This window comes from Callorhinchus milii, unplaced genomic scaffold (genome assembly GCF_018977255.1).
Source record: "Callorhinchus milii isolate IMCB2004 unplaced genomic scaffold, IMCB_Cmil_1.0 Scaffold8, whole genome shotgun sequence".
NCBI classification, from domain to species: Eukaryota; Metazoa; Chordata; class Chondrichthyes; order Chimaeriformes; family Callorhinchidae; genus Callorhinchus; species Callorhinchus milii.
Genome location: NW_024704749.1, coordinates 19,167,745 through 19,190,137, shown reverse-complemented (window position 1 = coordinate 19,190,137; position 22,393 = coordinate 19,167,745). Strand labels below are relative to the sequence as shown.

The following is a 22,393-nucleotide window of genomic DNA, read 5'->3' as shown; positions in this document are numbered from 1 at the left end:
GGTATAGATATTTGTTAGGTCGGGGCATTGAGAGATAGGGGGTAATTGGATTTGAGGCACAGATCAACCGCAATCTTAAAAGATTGGCGGAACAGGCTCGAGGGGCTGAATGGCCTCCTCCTGTTTCTGCGCTTCTGCTCCTCTCACTGCAGAGGTGGGCACGAATCGTGCGGATACGATAATAATAATAATTATTATTATTCTGCCTGGTGCAGATATGGCGGGGAGGGGGGGGCGGGCACGCGCGTGTGTGTGTGTGTAAATGTGTGAGAGAGAGACAGTCAGACTGTGTGTGTGTGAGAGAGAGTCAGTCAGACTGTGTGTGTGTGTGTGTGAGTCAGTCAGACTGTGTGTGTGTGTGTGAGAGTCAGTCAGACTGTGTGTGTGTGTGTGAGAGTCACTACACTGTGTGTGTGTGAGAGAGTCACTACACTGTGTGTGTGAGAGAGAGTCACTACACTGTGTGTGTGAGAGAGTCACTACACTGTGTGTGTGAGAGTCACTACACTGTGTGTGTGAGAGAGTCACTACACTGTGTGTGTGAGAGAGTCACTACACTGTGTGTGTGAGAGAGTCACTACACTGTGTGTGTGAGAGTCACTACACTGTGTGTGTGTGAGAGAGTCACTACACTGTGTGTGTGAGAGAGTCACTACACTGTGTGTGTGAGAGAGTCACTACACTGTGTGTGAGAGAGTCACTACACTGTGTGTGTGAGAGAGAGTCACTACACTGTGTGTGTGAGAGAGTCACTACACTGTGTGTGTGAGAGTCACTACACTGTGTGTGTGTGAGAGAGTCACTAGACTGTGTGTGTGTGAGAGAGAGAGTCAGTCAGACTGTGTGTGTGTGTGTGTGTGAGAGAGTCAGTCAGACTGTGTGTGTGTGTGAGAGAGAGTCAGTCAGACTGTGTGTGTGTGTGAGAGAGAGTCAGTCAGACTGTGTGTGTGTGTGAGAGAGTCAGTCAGACTGTGTGTGTGAGAGTCAGTCAGACTGTGTGTGTGTGAGAGAGAGTCAGTCAGACTGTGTGTGTGTGAGAGAGAGTCAGTCAGACTGTGTGTGTGTGAGAGAGAGTCAGTCAGACTGTGTGTGTGTGTGAGTGACTGTGTGTGTGAGAGTGACTGTGAGAGTGAGAGGGGATCGGGACGGGCGGTTCGCCACAGAGTTGCGGTGCGGAGTCATTGTCACTGCGGCCACAGGGACACAGTGTAGCGGCGGCGGAGAGAGAGCGGAGAGGAGAGAGCGGAGAGGAAGGGGCTGCGGGTCCGCGGGTCCCGCACTCCGCGCTCTCTCCCCCCCCTCTCCGTGAGGAGGGGGTCTGTATGTTCCGGACGGGCGGTCCCCCCCCCCGCTCTCCGCCCCCCCCCTCCCCCAGGCCGGAGCGGCCCGGCCCCGGGATGCCGGAGTGGAGGCAGTGCGGCCGTTGGCTCATCGACTGCAAAGTGCTGCCCCCGAACCACCGGGTGGTGTGGCCGTCCGCGCAGGTCTTTGACTTGGCTCAGGCTCTGCGGGACGGCGTCCTACTGTGCCAACTGCTGCACAACCTGTGCCCCGGCGCCATCCTCCTCAAGGAGGTCAACTTCAGGCCCCACATGTCGCAGGTAACGGAGGGGGGGGGTGTGAGGGGGGGTTTGGGGTGTGTGAGGGGGGGGATGGGTTGGGGTGTGAGAGGGGAGGGGGGGTTTGGGGTGTGAGGGGGTGGGGTTGGTGGGTTTGGGTGTGAGTGGGGAGGAGGTGTGGGTGGGGGTTGGGGTGTGAGGGGGTGGTGGGTTTGGGTGTGAGTGGGGAGGAGGTGGGGGTTGGGGTGTGAGGGGGGAAGTGGTGGGGTTGGGGTGTGAGGGGGGAAGTGGTGGGGGTTGGGTGTGAGGGGGGAAGTGGTGGGGGTTGGGGTGTGAGGGGGTGGTGGGGTTGGTGGGTTTGGGTGTGAGTGGGAAGGAAGTGGGCGTTGGGGTGTGGGGTGGGGAGGTGATGGGGGTTGGGGTGTGGGTGGGGGTGGGGAGGGGGTGGTGGGTTGGGGTGTGAGGGGTGGGGGGAGGCTCCCAACACTCTCTCTCTCTCACACACACACACCTATGGGGAGGGGGAGGTGAGGAGAGGGCTCATCTCACGCACACAATCCTCTTTTTTTTTGGTGGGGGGGGAGGAGTGGGCAGAGGGGCTCCATCACTCACTCACACACACACACACACTCATACACCTCTTTGCTTTGTGCACAGCTCTGCTTTTTGTAAAGAGATAGAAATTGTGCCCCCCCCCCTTCCCGAGAGAGAGAGAGAGAGGGGGTGGGTGGGGGGTGTAAAGGTTACCCATCTCTCATTGTCTTCCCTGTCTATCCTCCCCCCCACCCCCACCCCTCCCCATAGCTCTCTGATTCTCCCCACTGACACCCCCACCCCACCCCCATTACAACACTTGGATTGGGTTAAAAGGTTGGATTGGGGGGTGGGGTGGGGGTGGGGGGGGTTAAGGGATGTCTCTGCTGTGTTTTCTGGGTGATGTGCTGTTCATGTTGTGTTGATGTTGGTTTCTCTCTGTTTTGATGCACGTCTCTCGATCTGTTTTTTTTACACACACATTGGGGACAGTAATAAGTTGTGAACAATGTCTTTTGTGATCTTGAGGGAGAGGTGGTAGAGGGGAAGAGGAAAGTGGGGGGGGGGGTGATTTCTACCCCCTCCTCGCTCCCTCTCTCCCCTCCCCTCACCCTGACCGTTTCCCCCCCCCCAAGGCTCGGGTCCCGACCCAACTGTACAGCGCCTCGGGACGTCCTCCCGACGTGAAAGGCGCTCTATAAATGGAATCTTGTTGTTGTTGTTGTTCTGGGGAGTGTGGGTGGGGTGGGGGGGGGTGAGGTTGAGGGGAGGGTGGGGGTGGGGCAGATCTAGTCTGAGGCTGGGCTGGTGATTTTTTAAATATATATTCTTATAATAATGACTGGCATTTTCATACCGAAATGAATCATTTAAAGCAGCGTTGTCCAACCTTTTGTTTGATCGGCCCCAACAGAGTAAGTGTTCTCAAATGAATAAAATATGCAGTCAATCTACTTTACAGTATATCCTGGGAAGCAATTTGAGACATCTACAACGACGCGATAAGGAAGGCGCTATATCAAGTGGAAGGATTATTATTATATTAGTCTTGATTTATGCCAATATATTTTTTGTGATTTATGTCGCAAATCAAGACATCTTCAATTGAGAAAAAAAACAGGAACCACGCTATTGATTGAACGTGGACTTACCTAGACTCGTGTGAATATTCGTGGGTGGGGGGGGAGGAAAGGAGGGTCACATATTTTTGCCACCCCCTCACCCCTCCCATCCCCCAGGGGCCATGGTTTGCCACCACTGATTTAACGGCTACAGGTTCCATTGCGCCAGCATCCTGTAATGTGTCGGAAACATTGTCTCTTTCCACCCACCCGCACGTCTCTGAGCTCCGCTGTGTCAAACAGCGTGGACTCATCTGGTTACAAATGGAGCGTTTGTTGCTGGTGTTTGTTTAAACGCTGGCAGTCACCGGCAGCCTGGCAGAAGAGAGGACAGCCTGCCACTCATCTGCCTGCCGGTGAGATGCTGATCTCATCCCCACAGCCTCCTGTGAGGGACGAAGGTCAGTGATGGTCTGTACACACTCGCACCGCAGCCAGGCCCTTCCCCTCGCCACCATGTAAGAGGAACAAGCCTTTATACCCTGGGGGAGGGGACAGAGCCCAGAGAAATCAGTGAATCCCGAATGAATAACCCCAATGTCATTGGCTGACTCTCCTGAGGTTCCTCCAGCTGCCTCACGCTCTCGGCCTCATTGACTCCAGCCGCCCAGCATCTCCCAAACACTGCTGCCTGTGCGAAGGTCGCTGTACAAATGCAAGTTGTTGTCGTGGTTGTCTTGGGGCGAATTCCGCGCTGAGATCATTGTTAACGTGTTCGTGGACACACGTGTGCGTCGCTCCGGCTCTGCGGGAATCTGGATGCCGTGAGGAGTAAAGAGCCAGCGTTCCAGTGGGAGTGAGGATTACCCTGGCTCAGACACAGGAGGGAACATGCAGTCAGTCAGTCAGCGTCTCGCCCTCTCCTGTTTAATACCGTCAGGTTTCAGGGTCAGAGCAGGCAGGGGTCAGAGATCAGGAGGCACGTGTGCAAGCAATACTCTTAAACCCCCCCCCCCCACCGCACACCCTCCCCATCACAGGGTTCTCGGCCCGTAACTGTGCCAATTAGTTATTGCTCTGTGGGGTGGGGTTCAGCCTGGTTGGCCTGTGCTGCACTGTCAGCTACACCATGAGCTGTTGCTCTCAGCCCTGGGCTCCCAATTAGCACCCAGACCCATCCGTCGCTCTGCGAACCACCTCAGTGAGGCAGCAGGGAGAGCGACGGGAAGGCAGCCCGATTGGCATGTATGATATATATATATGGAGTCCTGTAGTGTAGTGGTTAGCACGCTAGGGTTCGATTCCCGGGCAGGGTGAAACCTTAGGCAAGTTGCCTTACTCCACACATCTCTGTAGCAGCAGTAAGTAAAAATCCGGTTGTTAGTCTATTGGCAAATGGCTTTCAGGGGGTAATAATCCCTCACTCAATCCACGACTGTTTGCGGGACATTGCTGTGCGCAATTGGCTGCCGCGTTTCGCCCACAAAATACACAGTCAATCCACTTTACAATATATTCTGTGAAGAGCTTTGAGACATGTGAATGACGTGTTAAGTGATAACGTGCTATATCAAATGCAAGGATTATTATTTATTCTTCCCTTCTCTGTGCTACGTGCTAAAAGAAACAATGCAGGGATTTAAGCGCAAAGACACAGGGCGGCTTCTGCGATCGTTCTGCATCAGTGGTTTAATAATTACTTAGCAGGAATGCCAAGGGCTGTCCCCAAGAGAATTGTGAATAAAACAGGTGAGGCTTTATTCCATTGGAGTCGCACAATGACGGAACTAGGAATAGAAATTAGGGGGAGCACCAACATATGGTGGAAGGACAATGTCCAAAGGTCTGACACCACAACAAATCGTTTTGTACCACCCTGTTCGCTTCCTCCTCCCTCCCTGCTTCCCTCTCCCTGCCTTGCTTGCTACACTATCGGTGAGCGGGCCTTCTGCCACCCTAACCCACCCTCTGGAACTCCATCCCACAATCCTTCCGTCCTGCCCCCCTCCCTCACTACCATTAAGACCCACCTCTTCGACCGTGCTTTCGATCTCCCCGCTTCCCTCCGTGCCCTCCCCCACCCCGACTCTCAGCTCCCAATGTGAAAGGCGCTATACAAATATAATTTTGTTGTTGATTTTATAATATTGATAATACTCCTTGTATTTGATATAGCACCTTATCACATTACTGAGGCATCTCAAAGAGCTTTCCGAAATATATTGTAAGGTGGATTCACTGTGTACTTTGTAGGCGAAACATATAGAGAGGCAGGGTGGTGGTGGTGGGGGGGGGGGAATTAGGAAGGATAAAGGCTTGTTTGGGGTCCAACCACTAATTGGACCAAATGGTCCAAGGTGTATGGTTTGTGCAAATCCAATATTTCCTTAAAAAAATTATAATAAATTGGTCACTTCAATCCACGACTGTTTGTGGGACGCTGCTGTGCGCAATTGGCTGCTGCGTTTCGCCCACAAAATATACAGTCAATTCACTTTCCAGTATATTCTGTGAAGCTGTTTGAGACGTCTCAAAGACGTGATAAGGCGCTATAATCAACTGCAAAGATGATTATTATTGTTATTATAATGACTCGCTGTTTTCTCCATCTCGTTGAGACCTTTAGTTGGGTGTGAATATCACTGTGTCCATCCCTTTGCTGCTGTGTCTCTGACTGTATTTTTGTGCCCTGTGAATGTCTGTCTCTATTTCTATGCCTGCCTCGAGCAAAGTTGGCACATTTGTGAATTAAAACTGGAGCTTGCTGTTGTGATGAAGTCTTCAGGGCTGTCTCAGGTCTCTGGCTTACTGGGTTCATCTCCAATACGTTCTCGTGCTCTCGCTTCTGGGTAAGCAGGTTGTGGGTTCACACGTGGTCAAAAAGGAAGGCCTTCAGACGGACCTTGAAGGAAACGAGGTGGTGAGGCAGAGGGGCTCTGGATAGAGTTCCAGAAGGTGTGGTAGAGAGAGTTAAGGCCTGACCACTGATGGTGGAGGGGGGAGGAGGTTGGGGATGATGAACCTGATCTGGTAGATATTAAAGATCCAGTGGCATTATTGGTAAAAGAGAAGGGAGTTTCTGCCGGTGGCCTGGCCGACAATCCTCCAGATAAATTGGTCGTTCACCTCATGGCTGTGTGTCAGACATTGCTAAATGCACATTGTCTGCTGTATTTGCCTCCAAAATACACGTTCACTTGACATCAATTCCCTGTGAAGCACTGTGAGACCTTTTGGTGTCGCATCAAACGCAAGGATTATGATAACCGAAGGTCTCAGTGCAGCAGCTCAGAAGGATTCCTCTCTTCCCTGTGAGCTCGTGCACAGCCTGACTCGGTCACTCAAACCCTCATTTCTGACAAAGGAAGTTGTGGGTTTGGACTTTAGACTCACAGACCACACTGACACTCCAGTGCAGTGCTGATGCTGCGTTGTCCGAGGTGCCGTCCTTCGTATGAGAATTTAAACCGAGGTCCTGTCTGACTGTTCATGTGGACTTTAAAGATCCCACTGCGCTGTATAAAAAGAGAAGGGAGTTTCTCTCGCCCGGTGTCCTGGCTGACAATTCCCCAGATAAATTCAATCGTTCACTTCACGGCTGTGCGTGGGACATTGCTGTGCGCAAATTGGCTGCTTTGTTTGCCCCCGAAATACACATCGTTTTACAGCAATTCCTGTGAAGCGCTTTGAGACATCTTGGTGAATGGATACCAGATTCGTGGATTATTAATCCCAACCAATCCCAGGTCGGGTCCAAATCCTTGACTGTCCAGCCAGCACTTTGGGACGTCACCCTGACATAAAAGGCACTATACAAATATAATTTGTTCTTGTTCTCTGTAGTGTGTATCTTGCAGTCCTGGCTGTTCTGGGCCTGAGTTACCGTGTGAATAGAGGCAGCTTTCTCTCGCTGGGACTGTGGGGAAGGTCGTTTTACTGGAAACTGGTGACGTCACTCCTCAGAGCCAAGCTTCCACACAAGAAAAAGGATTGTTTGTCCCAGACTCGGATCACTGGTCTCAGTAACTGGATATAAGTCATTAACCCACTCAGTGCACAGCATCCCCAAAACAGCTGGACTCACACGGCTCTCACCGGTGGGAAACCGCACAGCACAACTCTCTTCTCCCGCTGTCCTGTGCTAATCACTGGCTGAGGAGGGAGAGAGAGGAGACACCAGGGAGAGGGTGGGTTGGAGATGGAGAGGCTGGTTTCACATACTCCCTGTGCTACCACCTGCCGCCTCTGTTTCCTGGCCCCGTTCTCCTGCTTGTCCCTCGTCCATCCCCTTTGTTCCGCCACCGGTGGCCGCGCTTTCAGCCACTACACCTGAAATTCTGGAACTCTCCCTCAATCCCTCAGCCTTGCCCCCTCCTTCCCAATTTTCAGATTGTGCCTGAAGATCTTACTCTTCATCTCCCCCTGACTTGGCATCATGGGCCACCACAAGCACTCCCAAGACGCTACTCTGCTTGAAGGACGCTACATAAATGCAAGTTGTTGTTGATGATGATGTAGGTCAGCCTGGCGCAGTTGTAGTACTCTCGCCTCTGAGTCAGCAGTTTGTGGGTTCAAACCCCATGTTGGGACTTGGATCACACAATCTAAGTTGACACTCCAGTGGAGCACTGGGGGGGTGTTCCATTGTTGGAGGCGCCGTCCTTTGGATGAGATGTTAAACTGAGGTCCCATCTGCCTGTTCAGATGGACATTAAGATCCCATGGGAGTATTTGAAAAGAGAAGTGAGTCTTTACAGTATATCCTGTGAAGTGCTTTGAGAAGTCTCAACGACATGAAAGGGCACGATATTTAATGCAAGGATTGTTATTATAATGACCTCTCCCTGATTCCCTGCTGCCTGGTTCCAGCATGAAACACTCGGCTTACTCCTGCTCCCCGGCTGTGTTCAGCTATTGCCCCATCCCTAGCCTAGACCCCTGGCCACAGCCTCGGCTTCCTGGGTGGATATCATTCACTCGGTCGCTCAGCTGGTCCCTCACTCTGGCACTGGCTTGGATACAGTCACTTTTATGAATGAAGGAGCTGGCTTGCCTGGCGTGCTGTGTGGCGATGTGCAGCCTGTTTGCTAGCGGTTACCTGAAGTGTGGCTGAGCAGCGAGAACCCTGATCGATGCTGACGGGTGTCCGCTTGATTTAGTGCGAGCGAGAGAGCAGCAGCATCCTGCAGATTGGGGGAAAAACCAGGGCAGCATATGGTGAGCCATGTCAGCCTGGCCCCAACACCCGGGTGGTTGGGGGGCAGTGCGGTGGTGTTGGGGGGGGGGGAGGGGGGGGAGGTAGGCAGGACACAGGAAGAAAAGCTCGCTCTACTTGTAAATAGTGTTGATTCCTCAATCCTGCACCCCTCCACACATGCTCGGGTTCTGATCCTGACTGTTCAGCGCCTTGGGAAGTCCTCCCAACATGAAAGGCACTTTGCAAATGTAACTTTGCTGCTGTTGTTGAAGGATTGTGAACCACTATACCAGACCCGGACCGGGGTTAGACAGCACCAACGTAGTATCTCGCATCAGGCTCCGCCACCGTTAAGCGCTCCGAGACGCTGCCCTGCGTGAAGGACGCCGTACAAATGCAAGTTGCTGTTGGTGTCTAGTGTCGAGTGGGGGGTGTGTGTGGTTTGGGTGATCCAACAACAACGACAACAACAGCACCGAATCGCATTTACATTGCGCCTTTCACGTCGGAAGGATGTTCCAAGGCAATTTGCATTCATACAGCGATCAGAGCACCGCTCAGCACTCCCACTGCGAGCGGGAGCCTGAGGTTGAGCAATCTATTTTAAGAGGGAGCTGCTCTGTGGTGCGGTGCAATGAGCTGAGCTGGTGAGTTCTGACGTTAAACGTCAGTGAGGAGCTGCCTTGGGGCCACTGGAAACCAAAACAAGAGACGGGCATTTACACACAGCCTGACCTCTTGCCATAGCCCTGATGTTCACACAGGCACCTGGTGACTGATCTCACTGAGGGGAGGGACCAGGGGGTGGGGGGAAGGAAGAAGGAGAGGAAAATGAAGAAGACCGATTTATTATTCCTTGCATTTGATCTCCCTCGAGCCTTGTCACATTGCAGTGTCTCAAACTGCTTCATAGAGTATTTTTTTTCTGCGAAGTGTAGTGACCGTGTACTGCATCTGTGAGTGACTGAGCCAGGCCACAGTACATGTGCGTCCGTGTGTGTGTGTGTGAGAGGCAGCAGAGTGAGTGTGTGTGTGTGTGTGTGTGAAGAACTGAGTTGCTGAATGCCCTGTGTTGCCTTGAGACATCACACAGATTGCGTTTATGCCTTTTGCATGTTGTGTCGTTACTCATACTCCCGGGCAGTTATAATTCCAGCGTTTGTTTTTTGATTATAACAATAATAATCTCTGCTTTTGATCTGGCACCTTATAACGTCAATGTCTCAAAATGTGCCGAACCAGGAATTGCTGTCACGTGTAGTGACTGGATGTTTGTAGGCCACTTTGGCAGCAGCCATGGAGCGAGGGACCAATTTTATTCGGGGATTTGTCGGCCAGGACCGAACACCAGGAGAGAGGAACTCCCTTCTCTTTTCCAACAGCTCCATGGGATCTTTAACGCACACCTGAACAGGCACAGGTGGTGGGGGGCTCAGTTTGACATCTAATTTGAAGGACGGCGCCTCCGACAAGGCAGCAATTCCCCCCCCCATCACTGCACTGGAGTGAGAGCCTGGACTGTGAGCTCAAATGCGGGGCTTGAACCTTCTGACTCGGAGGCGAGATCCCAAGTGCTGACACCTTGAATTTGCATTTTATTGGGGTTGAAAATGATCTTAGCTCCTTCCACTTCCTCACCTGAAGGCTTCTCAATAAGGTGGGGGGGGGGGGGGGGGGGAGAGAAGAGAGTGGGAGTCCTCACAGCTACTCTGTGGGATGTGTTAGCTGTGCTGTGACACGCTGTGAGATGCAGTAAGTAGAGATACGACAGCTGCTGCAAATTTGATGCTCCGAAGCTCCCTGTTGCTGGGAGAAGTGGAAGAAAGGTTCGCCTTGTTCGGAGGGTGGCTCCAGGGTTCAACCCGAGTGTGAATGCAGGGAGGTGTGTCAGCCGCAGTCGCTGCGAATGTATAGGAATGTTTGAGGTCCAGCTCGGCTCCAGGGCTCCCTGCAGACACCACTCTCCCCACACCCTCTTCCCACAACGCCTGACTCACTGCTCGGGCCGTGTCTGGGCCTGGAGGCGCTGGCCGGGGCTGAAGCTGCATTCTGCGGGGCTTTCTTCTCCCCCCATCCCTCCCCCCCCCCGCCCCCCCCCCCCAACAAGAGGCCAAGCTCTGGCAAATGATAAATAACTGAGCTGGGCTTCCCACTGGGCCCCAACCCCCGCTCTAGGCTGTCACTGGTCTCAGCGCGGGGTGGGGGGCTACGGGGAGTGATCGGAGAGAGGAGACCCCAGTGGCCCCGGGTTAGTGAGGGTGCCTTGGGAGGTGAGGGAGAGAGAATGCAGAGTTCCTGCTCACTAGGCTACCCAACTCTTCCCTCCACAAGCTGTAGATTATTCAGACTCTGCAGCTCGTGTCTTCTCCATGAGCCTATCGCCCCTATCCGCACCCTGCTCCGCTGTCTCCCCACCTCCCAGAGGATTGAGTTTTAAGATCCTTGTCCTCACTTTCAAAGCCCTCCATGGTTTGGCTCCTCCCTGCCTCTGTGACCTCCTAAAACCCTACCAACATTCCCACTCCCTCCACTCGATGGGCACCAGCCTGCTCCACATCCCCCGCCATGCCCACCCCACCATCGGCGGTCGGGCCTTCAGCCTTTCTGCCCCTACCCTCTGAAATTCCATTCCGGACCCCTTTTGCCTCGCCCCCTCCCTTGTCCTCCTTCAAGACCCATCTCAAGACCTTCCTCTTCAACCGCACCTTTGGTTATCTTCCCAACACCAACCCCCTTACCCCCCACCCCTGCCCTACACCCCCCGCCAACTCCAGCCCACAGTTCAGGTATAAACCCTTCACTGACCAGCACCCTGGGACGTCCTCCCAATGTGAAAGGCGCTGTATAAATGCAATTTGTTGTTGTTGTTGTGTAGTAGGTCAGGGACTCCCAGTGTGTGTGTGTGTGTGGGGGGGGGGGGGGGGCAGCTGTTTGCTTTTGAGCAGTCTCTCTTTCTCTGTGATGACCCCACAGGCCGAGTTTCGGGTGGGAGGGGTGGTGATGCTGAACTGGGCTCGATTGCTTATTTTTCCCTCTTGTAAACCCATCATTCCCACTCGCCAGCTACACAGCCTCTCCCTGTCCAGGGCAGCTTCCTGTGTCAATCAGTAATCACTTCCCCCCCCCACACACACACACACGGGCTCACCCACACAAGCTCTCACACACACACACACGGGCTCTTGCACACGGGCTCTCGCACACGGGCGCGGGCTCACACACGCGCGGGCTGTCGTTCAGCTGTACGTTCTTGTGTTTCATAAAGGCCATAATTGAATGAGCGTTTGGTTAAGTCGGGGATTTGGGTCGTTAGAAGCCCAGAGCTAATTGCTAATAACTGGCAATTTTCAGCATTAATGGTAAGTGGGGCAGCTTGCCCTCTCTGCTCTGGGCATGTGGTGCAGATCAGCACCTCCGCAGCAGCTCCACTCAACTGCCTAATGGAGGCTCCCTGCAAACAGCTGAGACTACCTCAACCCCCGCCCTCCCCCACCCCGTGCCGTCTGCTCTCCAGGGTTTAGTTTATCCAATCTCCCTGGGATTACTGACAAACATACGGGAGGGAATAGGTTTAAATATGGATCCGTCCGTGTCCAGGGACAGCTCAGCTCAGCCTCCAATCCGGGCCTGTGGCCTCTCGCTCTCGGAGTGTTGATTTTTCATAATCTTATTTTCTGGAATATTTTCAGAGTGATCCATCAGAGGGGCTCTGTGTTATCCTGGAATGTCGGGATCTGAGCAGTGCCAGAGAGCAGGATACAGTCATTCTGCTCTCTGCTGTTCTCTCCCTGACCCTGAGAGACCCACAATGTGGGTTAAGGGGCTTGTGTTAGCGCTGTGGGTGTAGGACATTTGATTGCAGTGGCTCCTGCAGGAGATGAGTAGGAGGAGGGGTGTCATGATGTGATTGTAAGACAGAAATATCAGCTCTGCTCCCTCGTGGTGCTGCTTACAGTCTCTCCAGCCAGCTTTCTCACAAGCGATGGAATCGCAACGTGTCTTGTTCCCTGAGTGGGAATATTCCTGGATGGTTTGGCGGGGAGGGAGGTGGTAGGGGGTGGGGGTGGTGTCTGAGACCCCCAGGCAGCCCCCACCCACCCTGTAACTCCCGAGTACTGCTCACCCCTCACTCAGACTCTCCTGCTGTTTCCACAGCTCTGTGTACAATACTCACACTTTTTATAGGTGCCCAACGCCGAAATGTCGCAAAGCGTTTCACGGAGGGAATTGCTGTATAGCGTAGTGACTCTCGTATTTTGTAGGCGAACGCGGCAGCCATTATGCGCACAGCAACGTCCCACACACAGCCATGGAGTGAACGATCATTAATCTGGGGAGTTGTCGGCCAAGACACAGGGAGAGAGAAACTCTCTTTACTTTTCCAATCAGGATGTGGGACCCTTAACATCCACCTAACCGGGCAGAAGGGACCTCGGTTTGGTGTCTCATCTGCAGGATGGAGCTTCCAACAACAGAAACCACCCCCAGCACTGCATTGGATCGCCAATTTGGCTCAGTCCATTTTTACTTGGTTTAAGTTATCACCTGAACAGCAGCTCTAACAATGCAACGCTCTCACTGGTTCCGCCCTGAAGTGTTGGCCAAGACTGGTAGCTGGAATTCCCTGACGTGTGGGGCTTGAACCCACAATGTCCAGACCTGTAGGTAAGCGTGTGAGGGACTGAGCCAAGCTGACACACTTGGCTCCTGCACAAGAAGCAGAGACCTTGTTGGCCTGTGTTACACTCCAGTGGGTGTCATTTCCGTCAGACAGTCTGGCTCTCTGCTGAGTGACCTGGAGCCTTTGGACTCTTGCCTTCACACCCCCTCACTGTTCATTCCTTGCCTCTCTTCTGCAGGGGACGTTGAAGATTCCTCTTTAACCCCATCGTCAGTCACTCTCTCATCTCGGAGTCAGCACGTTGTGGGTTCAAGCAGCGCGTTGGGACTTTGAGGTCACAGTATAGACTAGTTCCAGTGCTGGTGGGATTGCTGCATTATCGGAGGTGCTGTCCTTTCGATGAACTGTTAAACCAAGGTCCCGTCTGCCTGTTCAGGTGGATATTAAAGATACCATAGCATTCGAAAAGAGAACTGGGAGGTGGGGGTGGCTGGGGTGTAGTTGAGACACAGCAGTCTGTGGGCAGATCGTGTGATGGGCGAGAGACAAGTTCCTGTGACGGGAAGAGACTGTTTTGGACTGTCTGGTATTAACAACAACTTGCATTTATATAGCACCCTTCACACGAGGGAGCTTTTTCGAGCGCTTAACTGCGGCGGAGTCCAACACTATGCTGGGGGGAGGGAGGAGGTAACTGTAAGCATGTTCAAAGGGGAAGGTCTTCAGGCAGGGGACGGAGGGATTGAGGGAGAGAGTTCCAAAGCTTCGGGGCGTAGTTCTGAAAGCTCGACTGGCTGACTGAACTGAGGAGGTTACGGGATTGTGTGTAACACAGTGTGTTTTTTCTGCCTGTAGTTTCTTTGCCTGAAGAACATCCGGACCTTCCTGAAGGTTTGTCACGACAAGTTCGGGCTCCGGAACAGCGAGCTCTTTGACCCCTTCGACCTCTTTGACGTCAGAGACTTTGGGAAGGTAAGAGGACTTGTGGCAGCTACAGCGCACGGCAAGCGAGCGTGTGTGTGTACAGCAGCTCCGGGTACAGCACGTGTATATACATGTTTGTGTTGGGGGCGGGGGGGTGGGTGGGGCGTGGTTAAGCATGTCCTCTCCTCATAGCTGGACTGACTCCCAAACGGATATGATTATCACCAAATGTCGGAATCGATTGTGCACTTAGTACAGCATCTTTCACATTGGGAGGATGTCTTGGAACGCTTCCCAGGATTTTACTGTCAAGTGTAGTGACTGGGCGATTTGGTATTTTGTGGCCGAACAGGGCAGCCGGTTTGTTCAGAGCAATGGCCCACAAATAGCCAATCCCCCAGATAAAAAAACAAAACAATTTTATTTGGGGGAATTACTGGCCAGGACACCGGGAGAGAGAAACTACCTTCTCCTTTCGCGAAGCCTGGTGTAGGAGAGGATGCGATTTGCAGCTCATGGACGGCGGAGCTGGGACGCCCAGCGAGAAGGGCTTTGGAGAAGCTAAAGTGTGGAGGTGATGAAGACTTGGGACGAGGACTGCGTTGGGGTGAGGCAGCGGTGGAGATGGGTGACTGCGAGTCTCTCCGACTCGCTCCCGTTCCTTCCCACTTTTAAAGCCCTCCTGTTCCTTGTCAGATTACACAAAGGCCGACCTTCCTTTCAGTCACCTAAGAGAGGGAAATTCGGTCACCTACAATCCACGACTGTTTGTGGGACACCGCTGTGCGCAATTGGTTGACACGTTTCGCCCACAAAATACTCCGTCAATCCACCTCACAGTATATCCTGCAAAGCGGTTTGAGACGTGTCAACGACGTGACAAAGGCCCTATATCAAATGCAAGGACTATACCTTTAACAGAGGAATCTAGACCCAGAGGTTGAAGAGGTGTTAATGTTCCTTTGTGGCTGAGTGGGTTGTGTAATCTGACAAGGGCCAGCGTGTATCAGCGTGTAACGCTGCTCACTGTGGCTGGAGCTAAAGACCGGGAGTGGGACAATGTGTTGTGGCATTCTGTCAGCACTGCTCCAGCTACGCTTGAACAGATCCCGACCTGCTCGGAGCACGGCAGATTCCACTGGTCCCTCATCCCCTGACAGCCAACGAATGAACTTTCAAGAATATGGTATAAATAGAAGCCTTTTTTTTCAGAATAAACACAGCTCTGAAAGGCAGAGCCTGTCAAGGCTGTCAAGCTGGGCCCAGGCCCCTCGAGCAGCCTGGAGGCCCTTCGGACAGGTGGCCGAATGCTCCCACCCCAATTCTTGTTAGGGTCTCCGGGACGCTACCCCGTGTGAAGGGCGCTATATAAATGCAAGTTGTTGTTGTTATCCAGTATTTGCACTTGTTTACTGACCAGGCTGTGCGTGGTGTGTGCCAACTATTGATGGTGTGTGTGTGTGTGTGTGGGGGTGGGTGGGTTGATGAGAAATATTTTGTTGCTGTAATTAGCCCTGATTTTGGAGTATAAACCGTGCTGATCCAGGCCGGGCCGGGCAGTGTGAGCGCAGCGTAATGGGGGGCAGGGGGGAGCAGCTGCACACAACACATGTTGTGAGGCAATGATTGTGCACAGGAAGAGCCCTCGTACGAGCAGAGCTCAGTGACAGGAAACTGCTAAATACAGTCTATCTCTGTGAAAGAAATTCTCGCAGTGCACAAGGGTTCTCCCCTTCTCTTTCACTCTATCCTTCTCTTTCTCTCCATCTTTCCCTCCCCCCCCCCCCCCCCCCCCCCCCCCCCCCCCCCATCCCGTCTCTGTCTCTTTTTCTCTCTCTCCCCTATTCTTTCTCTCCCTCCTCTCTCCTCCCACGCTCCCCATCCCCTCTCCCCCTCTCTCTCTCCCCCTGTCTAACACGGTCTTCCTTCCTCCCTCTATCTCTGTGTCTCCCTCTTTCTCATTCTCCTTCCCTCCTTCTATTTCCCCCTTTCCTTCTCTCTCTCTCTGTATCTCTCGGTCTCTCTATAGCTCACTCTCTCTGACTCTGGTGTTTTTTCTCTGTTTCTCTGTTTCTCTTCCCTCCCTCTCTTTTGCTGAAATGCTGTACTCTGTCCAGCACCTTGGGACGTCCTCCCGACGTGAAAGGCGCTCTACAATCTTGTTGTTTTGGTCTCCCTCCCTCTCTCTCTCTTTGTATCTCTGTTTCGCTCTCCCTCTTCCTCTCTCACTGTCTCCCTCACTGTCCCTGTGTCTCTCTCACTGTCTCCCTCACTGTCCCCGTGTCTCTCTCACTGTCTCCCTCACTGTCCCTGTGTCTCTCTCTCTGTCTCCCTCACTGTCCCCGTGTCTCTCTCACTGTCTCCCTCACTGTCCCCGTGTCTCTCTCACTGTCTCCCTCACTGTCCCTGTGTCTCTCTCTCTGTCTCCCTCACTGTCCCTGTGTCTCCCTCACTGTCCCTGTGTCTCCCTCACTGTCCCTGTGTCTCCCTCACTGTCCCTGTGTCTCCCTCACTGTCCCTGTGTCTCCCTCACTGTCCCTGTGTCTCTCTCTCTGTCTCCCTCACTGTCCCTGGGTCTCCCTCACTGTCCCTGGGTCTCCCTCACTGTCCCCGTGTCTCTCTCTCTGTCTCCCTCACTGTCCCTGGGTCTCCCTCACTGTCCCTGGGTCTCCCTCACTGTCCCTGTGTCTTTGTAACACACTCAATCTCTTTCTCTCACCCCCTCTGTGGCTGAGCTTCTCACATCTGCTTTACTCTGAACAATTTGTAACTGAGCCAGACTGTAAATGACGTCAAGTGAGTTCCTGTAATGAGCGATGGGGGTGTTAGTGTCCCTAGAGCCTAGGGGAAATCCAGGGCTCTGTCTGTCAGCCCAAACCCCAGACATTTACACTTCCCACCCCCCACCCACCCCACTCCCCTGAGAGTTACTGCTGTTGAGTAGATAGCGTGTGTGTGTGGGTGAGCTTCTACATTCTGCTCACACTGCAGCGTTACTTTAACGGCTCACTGAATAGTGAGTAGCTTGATCTCTCCCCAATTTCCTGTACAGAATTAATTGCTATCAACATCTCCGTTATTGTAGCAAGTGGGAGAAGATGAACAAGATGGGCCTTGGTCTTTTTTTCATCTAGCAATTCGTATGTTGCTGAATGCTCGCTGTGGGCAATCTGGAGGGTGTGGTTTAGCAGCTGATGGTGGGCACGGGTGTAAGACTGGCAGAGAGCAGGGTGCCGTGGCACTGCTTGGCTGTGACGTGACCTGGGCAAAGGCTCTTGTGTCATAGGAGCATAGGACCAAGAGTGGGCCATTCAACCACCCAAGCCTGTTCCGTCGTTCTATTACATCACGGCTGATCTGTACCTCAACTCCATTTACTTGCCTTTAAAATATACAGTCAGTTCACTTTACAGTATATTCTGTGAAGTGCTTTGAGACGTCGCGAAGGTGTGAAGTATATTTTGTGGGCGAAACGCAGCAGCCAATTGCGCACAGCAGTATCCCACAAACAGCCGTGGATTGAGTGACCGCATTTTTTTTTGTGGGTGGGGAGAGGGGTTACTATTATCCCCAAAGGAATCCGCCAACGAACTAAGAACCGGGTTCCAACTTGGCCCCATTTCCCTTGATACCCTCACCTACCAAAATTCTATCTACAGCCGTCTTGAAGGAACACATTTCACGGCAGTGTTGTGCCCCGGAAGAACTCTGTCCCCCAGCCCCGTCCAGGAGATACAGCCTGGGGTAGTGAGCTCTGGGAGAGGCTCCCTGTCACTGAGCCTGCGATAAGCTTCTTTGTGTGAATGGGGCTCGGTGTGAGAGAAAGAGGAAGGGAAGAGCATTGCAACACGGCCCGAGATTCAATCTGTGCAGCATCTTCTAACTATGTGTGTGTCTTTATCTCTCGCTCCATCTCCTTCCCCCCTCTCTTTCTCTCTCTCTCTCTCTCCTTCTCACCCACTCACATATTACCACATTATGTTATCACTGAAAATCATCAAGCGTGCGAGTCTGTGAGTATGCGGAACTGTGAGTGTGCAAGTCTGAGTGTGTGAGTTGTAAATAACAGCATGCAAATCCATGACGGTGCGAGCAAATGCATAACATCTGAGAGTGTAAGTCTGAGAGCTGGACAGGGGACGCTCTGTCACAAGGCCTTGTCTGTGATCAGGGCTGCCCCTGTTAGCTGACACTTTGCAGGTAAGTGCGGAACATTCAAGAAGTGACAGAATATGGCCGCTGGCCCTTCTGTGATAAAAGGTCACACTAGGCAGGCAGCACGAGGAGGTTGTGTGATGGTTAATCGCTCGCACACAGAAAGCCATCACTGATCACATGAAACCCTGACTCCAGCCTGTGAACTCACTGTTTCCTTCCACCACCACCCGCGTCAGACTGTGTGTGCGTGTGTGTCTCTGTCTTCTGTGTCTCTCCGGTTCTCTGTGTCCGGCTCCCTCGGTGTCTGCTTGCTCTGACTATTGGTGTGTGTTTGTCTCTCTCTCTTTCTTTCTATGCACAGCCAAGTCACTTTGTCTGTGTCACAGATTGCCCCCAACCCTCACATCTTCTCATCTCTCCCAAGAAGCTTGAACTCAGTCCTCTGGGGGATGGGGTGGAACAGAGTGAGGATGGGGGTGATGGGCTCATGGAGCCTGGTGCGGGAGAGGAAACGAGCTGCAGAGTTCTGGATATATATATATATATATATACACACACACACATAGGAACAGGTGTAGGCCATTCAGCCCCTCACGCTTGTTCCTCCATTTGTATTAGACCATGGCGAGCGGGATTGCTCACTGCAGTGAGCGCCAAAGTCTGGTCTGATTGTGAGGACACACTGGAGTCAGCTCTGGTGCAGCCGCGCTGAATGATAGAGAATAAAATCCCAGCAAGACGTTCAGGTTTGCTGAGGAGAAAAGGACACAGGTTCAGGGTGTAAGGAGCAACTTCAGATTAACAGCCGGAGTCGAATTCCTGGGACTAAGCAGAAAGGCAGCTCGATCCTGCAATTATAACTGCAATCCTTGCCCTTTGAACAGCGCCTTATCAGGTCGTCTAGACATTGTAGAGTCCTTCCCAGGATTATAACAAATATAATAAACATCGTTGCATTTGATGCAGTGCTTTATCACATCAACGATCCGTCTCAAAGCCCTTCACAGGATATTCTGTAGAGTGGATTGAATGTGTATTTTGTAGGTGAAAAACGGCAGAGTCCCACAAACAATAGTGGATTGAGTCAGCACATATATTTTGTTTATTTTGGAAGGACTATTACACCCAGAAAGCAATATGCCAACCAACCAACAACCGGATTCCTAGGTAATCAGAGGCTGGTTCCTCTCACTCGCGAGGCGAGACAGTGGACTATCTACCCTACGGGACTCCATAGATTTACAATGAAGTGTAGTGACCTTGTATTTGTTGGTGAACGGTTCAGCCAATTGGTGCCACGCTATGAAGTGTAGAAGACGGGAGGGTGGGGGAATCTGGAAAGACAAAACTGTTCCCTCGTTGGACCCTATCTTTCACCTCGGACTCTCTTGATTACAAACCACACCGCCACTTTCCACACGTTTCTTTTTCCCCCCCCCCGTCAAACGAGGGAGCAGCACAAACACAGCTGTCAGCCTGGCTCAGTCGCTTGCATTCGTGTCTCGGAGTTTGAAGGCCGTGTGTTTGAGCCCCACATCGGGGACTTTGAGCTCAACAGTCTCTCCCTCCGATGTCCTGGCCAATGAACTAAAGTTAAAATTGGTCATTAGTTCCCGGCTGGGATTTTGCTGTGTGCAAATTGGCTGCCGAGTTTGTGGTTCCCATAAAACATAGTCACGGCACTTTACAGACAAATGGTGTAAAATGTTTTGAGATACCTTATTTCGATATTACTTGGCCCATAAAATACAGTCAATACACTCTACAGTATATCCTGTGAAGCGCTTTGAGATGTCTCAACGGGCGTGATAAGGCGCTATGTCAAATGCAAGGATTATTATTTATTCTAGGTGTGAGGTTTGTGAGCGGGTTCGAGTGAGCATTCCTCAGACACTCCATCCCAAGAAGAAATCAGTAGCCGTCACTACCGGCCCCGCCGACCAACGGTGCCGCTGCTTTGACAGTCTGTACACTGGTGTGGTTTGCGGGTTTCCTGTGTGAAGCCGCACACTTGCTATTTTAAACCGAAGCGTGTAACTGCAACTGAGAGCGGGCAGGACTGGAGCGAGTGTGGGCGGGAGAAGAGATTCAACCCACTGTATTCTCATCATTGTACACCATACACCCTCATCCAGTTGTGCCTTCTGTCTTTATCCCATTCCCCTGCTCTCTCTCTCTCTCTCTCTCTCTCTCCCCCCCATCATGTCTGTGCTGATGCTCGCTCTCCCGACAAGATCTCTCTAATCCCATTCCCTGCTCGGAGTAGAGAGCTCCAGTGGGGGGAGCAGGCAACAGCACAGGCACGGTGGGGGGGGGGGGAGAGAGAGAGAGAGAGTAAGAGCAGGGAATGGGATTAGAGTAGAGAGGTGATGCCACAGATCACAACTGCTGCCCTGACATTTCACTGTCTCCAGACAATAATTTATCAATGTACATAAATGTGAGCCGAGCTCTGTCAGATATTGTGTTAATTGGATCAGGGGCTGGGAGCGGGGAGGGGGTGGATTTCTGCTTGATATCATCGCCCCTCTCTACCCTTCACTCTCGTCCTGCTCCAAGGCACCGAGCTCAGATCTCAGTCTCTCTCAACCTGCCCGCTGGGGTTTATTAGAACCAGCTTGTGTTGTTTGGCTTCTTTGCTAATGAGAGAGTCGGGGCTGATTTGATATGGGGACGTGAGAGATCGAGAGATGAGAAAGAGATGAGAGAGCGAGAGAGAGAGTGGGGGGTGGGGGAGCAAGTGAGAGAGGGGAAACAAGAGAGAGAGAGAGGGAAATTAGAGAAATGAGAGAGGGTGAAGGAGGGAGAGAGAGAGAAAGCGCCTCAGATCAATTTAAAAGATTCCTTTGGTGAATGAGGAAACAGAATCATTATTTCTGGCTGTAAATATTTTATCCTGTTGGTGGGGAGGAGGGAATGTGCAGCAGTTGTTGGCTGGGGACAGAGTGCTCTCGGGATGTCGAGATAATAATAATAATCCTTGCATTTGATATAGCGCCTTACCACATTGTCAAGATGTCTCGAAGCTCTTCACGTGATTTACTGTAAAAATGGATGGACTGTGCATTTTGTGGACGAAACTCAGCAATGAGTTTGAGCACAGCAGTGTCCCGCAAACTGCCAGAGTGAGCGACCAATTTGATGTGGGGTTTGTTGGCCAGGACACCAGGAGAGAGAGAGAGAGAGAGAGAATCTCCCTTCTCTTTTCAAAAATAGCGCCGTGGGTCCTCAGTTTAACGTTTCCTCCGAAGGACGGCACCACCGACAATGCAACACTCCCCCAGCACTGCACTGGACGTTGTGATTCCAGATCCTGACGTGGGCCTTGAACCCATGACCCTGGAGGCAAGAGCACTACCACTCAGTGAGGCTGGATGGGGGGAGTGTGGCGGAGGAGGGAGGGATTCAGATTCTTGCCTTTGATACAGCGCCGGTAACATCAAGATGTCCCGAGGCGTTTCAAATGCAATTCCAGTCAAGTGTGGTGACTGTTTATTGCATGCAAACGCGGCAGCCATTTTTATGTAGAGCAATGCCCCGACACAGACACAGACACACAGAGCAATGTCCTTCACACGCAGCTACATATGCACAAAAGCCATACACATACATAGCCCCACACACACACACACCACACACACAAGCAGCCATGAAGTGAATGAGCAATCAATCTGGAGGATTGTTGGCCAGGACACCAAGAGAAACTCCCTTCTTGCAAATAGCACCGCAGGCTCCTTTAACCAGTTGAGGTACAGACATGATCTCGGGTTGACAATAATGATTCAGGCAGAGGACAGCACCTCCGACAAGTCAGTGTTCATCCCCCCCGCAACACCGCAACACCGCAGCGGAGAGTCAGGTGTGTGTGGGTTGAACTGGTCTGTGACTTTCTGAGCTGGAGGCGCCGGGTGGACTGGGATCTGCAAAGCTCTTTGTTACAGAGCATCTGTGTCTGACCACACACACACACACACACATCCATCCATCTCGCTGCCAGTCCAGACCTGTGAGGCTCGGGGAGGGTGTCGCGTCTCGGCTCGTGACGCTCCAGAGAGACATTCTGAAAGGCAGGCTCTTCTGACGAGATGGATCTCTTCACAGAGTGAGCAGTGGATGTGCAGTCTGGGCCCTCTGAGCAATGGTATGTGTGTGTGTGTGTGTGAGACAGAGAGAGACAGGCGGACAGACAGACGCCAGGACTGCTTCTGAGACCCCCCACAGCCCCACTCCCGACCTTTGCTGAGTAACGCTGGATGCGGAGGGAAAGGGCTGCATTTGGTGCCTCAACCCACCCACCTGCGCCCACCACCCCCACACCCTCACCCCCCACACATCACTG

General features: G+C 52.4%; 1 protein-coding gene across 8 annotated transcripts in view; it reads left to right on the top strand.

Annotated features, from left to right (window-relative positions):
• The first annotated feature begins 1,397 nt into the window (after positions 1 to 1,397).
• vav2 (vav 2 guanine nucleotide exchange factor) overlaps positions 1,398 to 22,393 on the top strand; it is a 37,949-nt gene continuing 16,953 nt past the window's right edge. For 7 of the 8 annotated variants that reach the window (XM_042337512.1, XM_042337515.1, XM_042337513.1 and 4 more), the window contains exons 1-2: positions 1,398 to 1,601; positions 13,828 to 13,944. In XM_042337512.1, coding sequence (XP_042193446.1) covers positions 1,398 to 1,601; positions 13,828 to 13,944 — 321 coding nt within the window. Of the gene's footprint in view, positions 1,602 to 13,827; positions 13,945 to 22,177; positions 22,196 to 22,393 lie in introns of those variants that run through there. The other variant, XM_042337514.1, reaches the window with a different exon arrangement.